The sequence below is a fragment of the Macrosteles quadrilineatus genome, unplaced genomic scaffold, assembly GCF_028750875.1.
Source record: "Macrosteles quadrilineatus isolate MER2022 unplaced genomic scaffold, UCM_ALF_1.0 Scaffold_1__1_contigs__length_201487025, whole genome shotgun sequence".
NCBI classification, from domain to species: domain Eukaryota; kingdom Metazoa; phylum Arthropoda; class Insecta; order Hemiptera; family Cicadellidae; genus Macrosteles; species Macrosteles quadrilineatus.
Window position 1 is genome coordinate 108,188,026 of NW_026542594.1, and position 12,104 is coordinate 108,200,129.

The 12,104-nt window shown below is 31.9% G+C and overlaps 1 protein-coding gene across 1 annotated transcript in view; it reads right to left on the reverse strand.

The window, feature by feature from the left end:
- Positions 1-1,063: 1,063 nt before the first annotated feature.
- The window catches only part of LOC128982942 (colorectal mutant cancer protein-like), a 217,105-nt gene continuing 206,064 nt past the window's right edge, over positions 1,064-12,104 (reverse strand). The window contains exons 14-15 of the mRNA XM_054402042.1: positions 6,592-6,694; positions 1,064-5,035 (exon numbers count right to left, since the gene is read on the reverse strand). Of these exons, the coding sequence (XP_054258017.1) occupies positions 4,937-5,035; positions 6,592-6,694 (202 nt within the window). The 3' untranslated portion in view covers positions 1,064-4,936. The remainder of the gene's footprint in view (positions 5,036-6,591; positions 6,695-12,104) is intronic.

Genomic DNA, 12,104 nt, shown 5'->3' on the forward strand with positions numbered 1-12,104 from the left:
TTGTAGAGAAGAGACTTGACCCATTAATATATTATATTAGGTAAGGTAGATTTATTTACATACTTACAAAAATCTTGTGGTTAAGTAAAATACTCTACTTTGAAGTTTTGAACAAATTAAATCAATAAAAAAAAGCCCTCTCAAATACTTTGTTAACCAATGCACGTACTGCTTAACTTGGCTTAGGGGAGGCGGAATCCCTAGCTCTGTAATGCTAACGTAAGGTACCTTTTTGGAAATACTATATGGCCTATCTCTCTGAAATTTTTGTCAGTTCTTTGTATACCTTTGATACATGTCCTGAGGTTTTTTCAGGATTTTAAACTAATAAATAGCTTAGATAAAAACTTTTTTTGGAGGTACTAAACATTTTTCAAATTTCTTGTGATATATATATATATTTTTACCAAGTAGGTTGGAATTAGGCCCTAAAACAAACTCAGTGTGTTTAACACTATAACATACATGTTGTGTAAAAATTTTAACTCCCTATCCCTAGTAGTTCCTGAGAAAAGGTACATAACATGACAAAAATAACGATTTGCGGTTAACGTCATATAACTTAGGCCTTAGGCCTAGGGGTATAGAAAATATGTGATATGCGTTATTTTGCCTACCTTAAACATTTCAGCCCCATATTTTCCTCCAATAGCTTTTTCCAGTTTTCTTTTTTTCTTTCAAAGCTATTGCTGTCCCCATCACCAAGGTAACTTGCATATTTAATCAAAAAATATACAAATATTTAAAAAAAACCTAATTTCAAAAGAAGTCAGGCCTCGCCTATGCATTTGTTCCAGATTTTTTTTACACGGGTAAAATATTTTTAGCACCAAAGTGTTATATATCATTCTGTCCTGGAAGAAAAGCTCTATAATTTGGAGAAATAATACAAAAAGAAATGCAAAAAAATAATATATTTAGCCTACCTTACTGCCTCCCCGCATTATTTGCAGCTTTGAAAAACTGAGTTTTTAGTATTACCACAGCAATTTGATTAATAACAAAAGAAGAATCTAAAAAAAAATATTTAACTTAATATAGTATGAAAAAATAAAACCACAAATAAATTGAAAAATAATTTTTTAATATGGAGTAATAAACATAATTTTAAACTACTTACAAATGTTACTATTTACAAAACAATAGAGTAAATTAATTATTAATTAGTGATGTGTCTAAACCGAATCTCAAATCTCAAAACCTTAAAAAAAGTTTCGGTTTCGAGATTTGATCATTGAGTTTCGAGATTCAAAAGTTTTGAAATTAAAGATTTTAGCAGTTTTTTTTTAGACTGCAGATTTTTTTGCGTCATTATTATTGTTTTTAACACTGTTTTCTTACAAGCTGGTAGCAATAGAGCAAACAGATCAGCATTAAGAGTAATGAAAAAAGTAAATTGTATTCTGGACTCAAAAGACATATTAAATACAACTGGAACGACATACAATTCAGTTTCATAACAATAGTTATTGAATACAAAGAAATATTGCCAAGAAATGTTCTAATTAATGTAATATTCATGTTTATGTTGGTGTCAGGATGGTTGTTTATTAAAAATTAACATATATGGGAATCAACATATAAATGGGTTGGTGAAGATGTTGAGGTGTGTTTTTTCAATTGAAATATTGATAGCTTAGTATGAAATAAGCCAAATTTGATTAAAATATATTAAATTATGTTGTTTTGGGTTTTAAGTTTATCAATCACATTTTTATGTTATTATGTCAGGGTCAGGAGTCAATCTCTTTCATTTTTGATTGCATACTTAACGTTTGATTACCTGTATTTTTTTAAACTTTGACCTTTGTCAAATATAAGTAAAAAAAGTTTTGCGGTTAGGTTTTGGGATTCGAGATTCGGGATTCGAATTTTTAAAGTTTAAGTTTCGGTTTTAAAATTCACAATTTTTGGTTTTGACCATCACTAATATTAATATTAATTAGTATGAAGGCTTTACTTAGCAAATGGTGTAATATTGCACACAATTGAACTAATAACCAAAATAATTAATTGAATTTAACATGTTTAACAAAAATAGTAACTGATGTACTAATTCAATTCAACACCTGATGTTTTTGGTCAGTCCCACAACAAACGCTGTGTACAGCAGAAATAATAATTTAACTTATTAATATTATTACTACAACTAGGTGCCTATTTTGGGTCTTTTAATGAGGAAGATTGGTAGCTAATGGCATACATTTATTTAAACACTTGAAGAGCACATAATATTACAAAATGGCTGAGTCAAAATTTGATTAAGTTTGGTTATTGTTAGGTAAGTATACAACAATGCTGTATGTGTTCAAAATTTAAATGTATCAGTTAGTAACAGACATATGATGATAACCAAAGGAGAGTCCACTTAAAATATTATTAGCAATTTATTAAATAAACGGATGGACTGGTGCAGCGGTTTCCAAACTTTTTGGTTTAGCGACCCACCACCACCTTGAAATTCTTTTTCGCGAAGCATATGAGTTTTCGATGCTCTACTGTAATTACAAAATCTTTACCCATGGATCAAAATTTTTCAAAAGAAAGTATAGTAAACCTTCATATGATTTTACAGGTCTTCATAAAACTAAACAATTGACAAAAAGGAAAAAATCATACCACTAATAACTAAATGACAACAAAAAATTACTTTTGATAACTAGCCTAAACCAAAATTGTATCGCGGTAGTAAAAAAAATATTTTTGTTTTATTAACTTTCAATTTGTATTAAGGCAGCATTTTTCTAGTTCAGATAATTGCTAATAACATCTACATGGTTAGTAAACAGTGCCTGGAAAATTCTCAACTCCGCATAATTATTACTGTTATCATTAACACCTGTCTGTTTTAGGGTGAATAATTTTGAGCGCAATTTTGTTATTATAGGTCCGATTTTTATTTTCTTTATGTAAATTATTTCTGTCAAATTACATGAAAGTCGACTATATTTCCCATTTCAAAATTTTGAGCTATCCCCTACCCCCACTAACCCTAAAGGTACAATTTTAAAAACTAACCATTATTATTGTAGCCCCTCATATCTAGTAAGGTTGTCACAAACTGATTTCAAATATCTCAATAGTTATAAAGTTAGGGGGGGGGGGGTGCAAGTTACTTTTCAGTCACCCTATATCCAGAGTGTGCTGCCAAACAAATAGATATTTTTCGGTCTTTATGTCTTTTATCAACCAGAATATTACTTTATACTCTTTGACATTCACCAGGCAGGCAAACTTATTATTAGGTTGAAATAAATGTTTGAACTATGCTTAATCCTCACCTATGTTATACTGGTAAAAAATTCACTCAAAAGTTTTTCATCATGTGTAATAAGGTAAGATTAGATTATTTGCTTTTTTGTGAGAGTTTTTAACTTGCCAGGTTGAATGTTTGCTTAGATGATTTTGGAAAAAAAATATTTCCTCTACAAGGACGCAGGAAACAGCTGCATACTGAAGTGTTAACATTCATCACCAATTTATTAACCTCTTTAAAAAGCACTAAACTAGGTTCAGCACACAATAAACAATTGAATTTTTCATTGATTACAGAAACTAGTAGACTTTTCACTGTCATGTTTGCAGATGGAATTGTACTTTTGTCAGACTGCAGAAAAAAAGAAATACCCCCGTCGCAGCAAACCTGCATACTAAGCGAATTTCCATTTACCCGGCTTGATTTCTACTAAAATATTCCCTATAAATTTTCAGATTTATTTCCTATTTAAATAACATTAATTTTAGTGAGTAGTTAGGTTTGCTGCTACGGGGAAGATGTTGAGGTGTGTTTTTTCAATTGAAATATTGATAGCTTAGTATGAAATAAGCCAAATTTGATTAAAATATATCCATAAACAAGCAAACTAGAACAGTTTATTTATTCTCCATACGAATAACGTGGGAATTTTAAAATTACAATTTTTTTAATTTTCTCCGTAGTCAATGAACATTCAAAAAAACTTCAATATACTAAAGTATTTGTTTTTTTAAGCTCTTCAAAATGGTCTAAAGAGAAATTTAGAAATTTAAAGTTTTTAGGGTCAAAAATGAGAAAAACCCATTTTTACCCCATAAAACCCCCCATAAACCCCTGATCCCATGGTCCGATTATGCTGGTTCGCGAACTCGTTCGAATAAATGTAGGTTTACACGTTTGTACCAAATTTCATCAAAATCGGATCAACTTTGCTCGAGTTATCGCGCTAATGGACACATATATAAATATATATATATATGAATTTGAACGGATGGTGTTTTTGGCCTCTGGGGACCTCAAAACGAAAAAGTAAATTGGTCCCGGGTCTAAATGTTGATAGCTTAGTATGAAATAAACAAAATTGCCTAATTGGATTAAAATCTAAACATAAACAAGCAAACTACAAAAGTTTATTTATTCTCCATAAGAATAAAGTTGTAATTTTAAAATTTACAATTTTTTGAATTATATCTGTAACCGTTACGCATACAACAACACTTCAATAAACAACATTATTTCTTTTTTTAAGCTCTACAAAATGGTTTGGAATGAAATTGTGAAATTTTGTGTTTTTAGGATCAAAAATGGGAAAAACCAATTTTTACCCCAGCTTTTTGCATAATACCATAACAAAGGGGAAATACAACTGTGGGGGCTAATTTTTAGAAGTAAACAATGTAAAAAATTAATGATTTTAAATTAGTTAGCCAAACCATAGTACATTATAACGTAAAATATAGATTGTCATCAGATGAGCCAAAATGAATTTTCAACCTTCGCACATTTTCCGACCTCGATTCCACCTTGGTTGTTAAAGAGTCACATAGTCCCTAGTGATTAAAGATACTATTTTATCAAACTATGTTTCATATATTGACTAACATTGTTGAAGATATATTACTGTACATGTTGGTAACTTGAAGCTATAAGACACCCAACCAGTTGCTAGAGGCCAACTGATCACAGAGAAGTCTCACTGGCCTTAGAGCTGTGCGACTGTCGGCTCTGGTGATCCAGCGTTTCCTCCAGCGAGGCTATTCTTTGTTTAAGAGTCCTCACCTGAAAGGTGATTTGTACAACAATAGTAAACCAACCAAAATAGTTTTACATAAGGTTCAAAGACTGATGTATTTTTAATATAATTTTTTGACACTATTTATATGTACCTATGTGCATGAAATAAATAAAGAATTTTTGATTTGATTTGCCATAAAAATAAGTGGATTTTTGTTAGCCTAGTATAAATTCAAACTACCAACCATAACACCAAATTGAAATAGACTACCCCCGCCGCAGCAAACCTGCAGATTAAGCTAAATTCTATTTACCTGATTGGATTTTTACTACAATATTAAACTTTAGTATGCATATTTTAAAAACGTGGCAGATTTATTCATAATTTATATAAAATGAGTCAAAAGTTCAATCACAAACTTCAAATTTATCAAATAAAAAAAATTTAATTTGTGATTAGATTGACCACATTTGGCAGTCATGCAGAAAGTTGCCGTATCTAAAAAATTATGAAAGAAACACCAGCAATGAATTTACAAAACACTGTTAGCAGTTAGTACATGAACAAAAATTGACTGTAAAAACATTATTTCCAGTAAAACGTTAGAAACAAAAATAACACAAAAATATTAAAAAATACGGGTTCTTGCAAAATAACAAAAAATTACTTAACATACAACAAATGTGTAAATGTAAGAAAGATAGCACGTAAAATTATCTTTCAAACAAAAAAATTGCATCCCGATGCAACAAATAGTTTGCGAAATATATACTTAAAAGAAATCCATTGCCCACAAATTGATGACGTCATAGCCGGAAAACGTGGTGGCTAGGAGGTAAACACCCAGGTTTTTTAAACTCCCTAGACATTATACTAAAAGGTTATGCAAGTTTTTTGAGAATACGCAAGTTTGCACACTAAAGTATAGCCAGCTGCAGGACTAAATAAAGGTGGATCTTTCTGGTTCAAAAAATAAAAAAACTACATTTTGTTTAAGGGTGTAGCATAGAGCACAAGGGCCTAGGTTTTTAGGAATTTTTTTTAGATGAAAATTACCTGAAAATTAGACTTACCTAAATGGGAAAGGGTCCAAACTGGCACAGGAAACACAAAACTTTACAACTATATACACAAAACATTAATATATTTCACTGTCACTGACAGCATTTTCAGCTAAGGAAGAGAGAGTTTTCTACATGTCCAAAATGTATATAAAGTATAGCCAGCTGCTGGACTACTTAGTGATTTGCTTGAAATCATTTAGTGTATTGGTTTATCATAATTCTAATAATACTATGTTTAACGTTTTTCAAGACAATTTAAAGTGTTGAAAATGTTTGTTGTGTTCTTTTTTTCTTTAACAATTTTATGTTATTTTGCAAAAAAGGTAGGATCAAATTTACAGTATCATCAATTTTCATTCGCTGTGTGTTGTTTAAAATATTTTTTACAAGTATTTGACTTTATAATAAGGTACCGTAACGCTAATCTCAAAATGTATGTGACCTCCGTGTCATTCAAGCTTCTTGGTAACCGAGGTAGTCTCGGTTCCAACAACCTTGGTTAATCAGGAGTGTACTGTATTCGGTTGTTGTTTTACCTGAGCAGCGTGTTGCTCGACCATGTTCAACATCTGAGTGTCCAGTCTTCTTAGTCTTGCTTGTGACTTGCGTTTGCACCTCTCTAGAGTCTGCACCAAGGTACTGGACAGTGAACACACACATTTATTAAACAAAACCATCAACTAGCTAGGCAGCCTAAGTCAATGTTTTCTAGGGTTGCCATATGGTAATTTGTAAAATGCCCCCGCCGCAGCAAACCTGCAGACTAAGCGAATTTCCATCTGCCTTATTGGATTTACACTAAAATGCCTCCTAAAAAATATCACATTTATTCCCTATTTAAATAGAATTAGTTTAACAAGTACTTAGGTTTGCTGCAACAGCTAGGGTAAAAAAGTGTTTTTTGTTGTAAAATGTAAATAGTTTAGTAAGAAATTAATGTATTTTCCAAACTCGATCAAAATATGTTTATAAACAAGCAAACTACAACAGTTGACTTATTCTCCATAAGAATAACATGGGAATTTTAAATTTAAGATATTTTGGAATTTTCTCCGTAACCATTAGGCGCACAATAACGCTTCAATATACTTATTTATTTTTTTTTTTACTATAGGCTACAAAATGGTTTGGAAAGAAATTGTGAGATTTTGTGTCAAAAATGGGAAAAACCTATTTTTTACTCCATAAAACCCCCCATAAACCCCCGTTCCCATAGTCCGATAATGCTGGTTCGCGAACTTGTTAGAATAAATGTAGGTTTACCTGTTTATACCAAATTTCATCAAAATCGGATCATTTTTGCTTGAGTTATAGTGCTAACGGACACACATTTATATATGAATTTGAACGGATGGTGTTTTTGGCCCCTAGGGACCTCAAAACGAAAAAGTAAATCGGTTCCAGGTCCAGGTCTTACCATGAGTACTACGGTAATAGCTTATTCCCTATATGGGAAATTCGCTAAACGAGGAGATTTTAGCTGGCGGCCCCCATACTATAGTGGATAAAAATTAACGGGCTAGCAAAATTGTATACTGTACCTACATAACAAAAATGTTATAACAGAAACGGTATGGGTCATAAAGGAACATAAACAAAATTATGCCACTGGCTCGAAAGTAAACACATTATTATTAATATTTAAATGGAACTGTCACAAAACATCCAAACCAGTTGTTACAGATATTAGTATAGACATTGGGCCAGTGGTGTAATCTGTTTATGTTTATTAACCGTTACTGTTCAATATTTGTCTACTGCATTGTCAATATTCAAATAGCATAAAATGTTGCATCTTTCTGGTCACATCTCACTAAAAATAACGAATAACCGAATAACGTTAACAAACCGCTCCATGTCTGCTAGGCTTTGGTAGTAAACTTGAATACCTTTAGACTGGCTGGCAGACGCGCATTGAAGGACTGGGAGCAATGAAACAGACGATAAAGATAAACTAAGGACGTTGCTGCCCAAAGTGAAAACAAGGAATAAAAAACAGAGTTAGTAGAGAGTACGAGAGTTGCATTTTTCAGTCATTGCATAATGATTTTATTGAATGCAAAGATCTATGTATTAATAGGCAAGCATGTTTCTTTAAAACCTTTTTACTCAGCTCGTGTACATCTTAGAGAAAATCTACGGATGCTGTTAGAAAGATATTTTTGTGTAGATGTGCAGAATCTAATATATAAAATTCTCGTGTCACAGTGTTTGTCTGCAAACTCCTCCGGAACGACTTCACCGATCGTTATGAAATTTGGTGTGTAAATTCTGTAGGTATGCGAATCGGACGTAAACTATTTCCCGTTTCGAAATTCTTAAAAGGGCTCCGCCCCAGTGGCTCTGGAGTTTCCCATGTTAACCTTATGAGAAATGGAATTAATGAATCTTAACAGCTGTTTCAATTAAACAAGTTGGTTCTGTTCTATGATGTTCAATAGCATTAAAGTTACAAGGATTACCAACAGGGTGCAGCACTATTATTTCTTTTACATTTATGACAACAGCTAATTTGCAACCAAAAGGTGAGTGAGCGTAGCGAATGAACTTCAACCTGGAGGCGAGTTAGCGTAGCGAACGAGCTAACCTGAAGGCAAGTGAGCGCAGCGAACGAGCTCCAACCTAAAGGTGAGTGAGCGTAGCGAACGAGCTCCACCCCAAAGGTGAGTGAGCGTAGCGAACGAACTTCAACCAGGACGTGATTGAGCGATGCGAACGAGATCATCTTGAAAATTAAACGTAACGGTACTTTCTTTCCATCGGTCTGTCTTAGGGGAAACCTATAACTTAGGCGATACGAAGTTCGCCGGGTCAGCTAGTATCTTTATAAAATTAAATTGGCTAACAAATAAGCACTAAAAATGAGTTTAAAATTACAAAATAATTAACATGGGACTTATAGGTTGCCAAACTGGTGACGAGATAACAACAAAATATAAACAGAAAATCAAAACAAATGTAAGAAATTCCTATCACATGTTTTATTTACAGCGTGGGGTGAAGAATAGAGTGTCTGTACAGTGTAATTGGATTTTTTTAGCTAGAAGCGGTTAAGCTGTGGTGGAATATCTTTGAAGATGAACCTTTTTAGTGCAATTATGTGTTCATACGTGTCAAATTTTGCGGTTAAATCAAAACAAACTAACTGAAACTGGCATAATATATTCTTTTAATTGACAATAGTTAAATATACTTACTTTAATAATATCACTTGGTCATTAGAGGATATTTACTATGAAATAGAGACGTGATTCCTAATTCCAAATCAACTAATGAATAGATTGTTATTTAATTATTGTATTCAAATTAAGTGATGGTTGCTTTGAAAACAATTAATTTTACATGAACAAATATTAAAATATTGAATTTTCTTGCAAAATTAATGTTGATCATTATATTAATAGAATAATGTAGTTCCTGTGACTGGGATACACACGAAAAACTGTTGAGACATAATGTTGATTTACGTTTCGTTTAGAAATATCGTAAGACCCAGACCCACGGGGGCTCAGTAGGGCCATTTGCCACAATGTTAAATTATACATGGTTCTTTCACACTTTTCTGATTACCTATAACAGATATCACTTCCAAATTTTCACAGTTTGTTACCAACATAGTATTGTACAGTTTAACAAGAGAAAAAAATTTTTGAAAAATTTGTTTTATATTTTTTAACTGTTTTTTTATTTGTTAAATTTTTAAAATTATTGACTATACATGGTTAGCAAAATAAATACAAAGAACATTGATCTGAAAAATGTAAATGCATTATTTGAATAAAAGAATGATCGGGAATCTCTTATATTAATACGTGAGGGCTGTTTTTTGTGAACAAAACTCCTCTTTTATTTCTGGACTGATTTTAACGTTTGAGGTGTAAAATGATTCGTCTCAATTCGTAGTTTTGCATAAAGGTTTTAGAATTTTAAATCTATTACCCTTAAGGGCACGAGACGCTCTCAAAGGTCGCATTTCCCCCATAAGAATTACATTGAAAACAAATTTAAAAACAAAACAGCTGTACATAAAAATAAACTCACCAGATTTTTTGGAGTAAATATTGATGTTTGTAATATTTATGAGGTTATAAACAAATCTAAACAGTTAATCAGTTTTGTTGGAAGAACAGAAAATTTCTTGAATTTAAAGGAGAAATATTGAAGACAGGAGGAGGGGACAATTAATAGGAGATCTTATACGTATGAGAAGAGTAGAGTAGAGGCCTGGTCTCACAGTAAGGAATCCAGGTACACAATCACTTGAGATGAATCATTTTGCCAGTTATGCTAAGCAACTTATTTTGGAAGTAAAAAAAACCATGAAGAATATACACATCATGTTGTCACAGTGGTAAAGTAAACCTACCTAAAGTCAGATCAAAGAAATACATGCAAGAAATGTTTACTGGTATCAGCTTTAAGTCGGGAAACATTTGTGGAAAACACTAAAAAATAAGGCCGGGTAAAAAAAATTCTAAAATATGTTTACAAGAAGCGTTTATTTATAATTTCAAAGCGGTATTAAATAGCGTGAGTATTTCAATTAGTTACCTTAGCATTTAGTCGGGTCTTTTAAACTCGTCGAGAATTATGACTGTTATTACTGTAGTTTTAAAATAACTCCTGCATAATACCGGTACTTGACAATTGCTCAATTTCGAGCAACAGGTACACTAGTATAGTATAATTTCACTTGTTCTACACTTTCATAAACAAGGCGCAGGCTCTATTTTGCCTTTTTTACCTTTTTTATTAAGAGAATGGGAGTTCTTCTGAGTCTAGTCTAGAGTGGAAATCAAGATGTAAGCACCAGAAGTAACCTAACCTCTAGGAACTAACCTTGCTGTTTCTACACACCACACACCTTGAGCCTCACCACATTCCCAATAATCAGCCTTGAGATACATTTTAGACTTTTCAATAAATTTTAAATAGTGTGCTTTGCCCATTCAATAGTATTTTAGAAGAGACTGTTCACATTAATTTAGTTACTGTACTGTGTTTCGATTGTGATTTCGTGACCAAGACGCCTATCCTTTGTTATCATCAAACTTAGTAATCAAACAAACGTTTGATGTGCGCAGTTTGAGATAAAACATGAATCTATTTAAATGCGAATTGTAACTAAATTACCTCCAATATTAATTAATTATATTCAACAAAATTAATAATAAGAGAAACTGTATTCAAAAATAATATGCTAAAACGAAATAAGTGCCTGGATCATAAATATTTCCCATTCTACTGTCTATGTATAACATATGTTAGGTTACATTGTTGTAATGAACCTAGAAGAAAGAAAATTAAATAAGCTTCTGGTGGAAGATCTAGATAGAGATGGATGTGGGAGCCAAGTCTCCAGCAATTAAATAGTCAAAAGTCTAGAAAATTAATATTCATAACATATAGAAATATCGATAATAAAGATACCCCAAGACCAGAAGATAAGTATTCAACAGAAATTGGTAATATCAAACATAAACATTTAAAAAACATCATTAATTTCCAACCACCATCTTTGTCCATTGTGAACTCTAGTAACAATCACATTAACTTAATTGAATTCGAAGATACTGTATAGCCTAAATTGAAGTGACTGTTTAAAGCTAAGAACTTCTAACCTAAATTTTTGTGACTCTAATTACTTAATAGCCTACATTAGTATGAATTAAGTTAATTAGCCTATCAGAATTTCATTCCCGGCACGAACCAACCCCTAGATTAAGATCATTGCTCTCCAAATTGTTATCTAGCCCATCTATAAAATCTAGACCAAAATATAAGTTCACTGACATAGCCCATGAGATTATTGTAAAATAAGCTATAGAACCGAAATATATCTTATTGTAACTTTATTGGAATTTTGATTATCTATTTTTAAGTAAATTTATATTTATAAAATCGAGTAGAAAAGTGGAGTAGGTTGCAAGTTATTATTATTTGATAGCTTTAAGGGCAACACAACATTTGAACGAATCCTGTTTTTGGCCTATGAGGACTTCAAACAAAACGAAAAAGTAAGTCGGTCCTAGGTCCAGGTGTTATCATG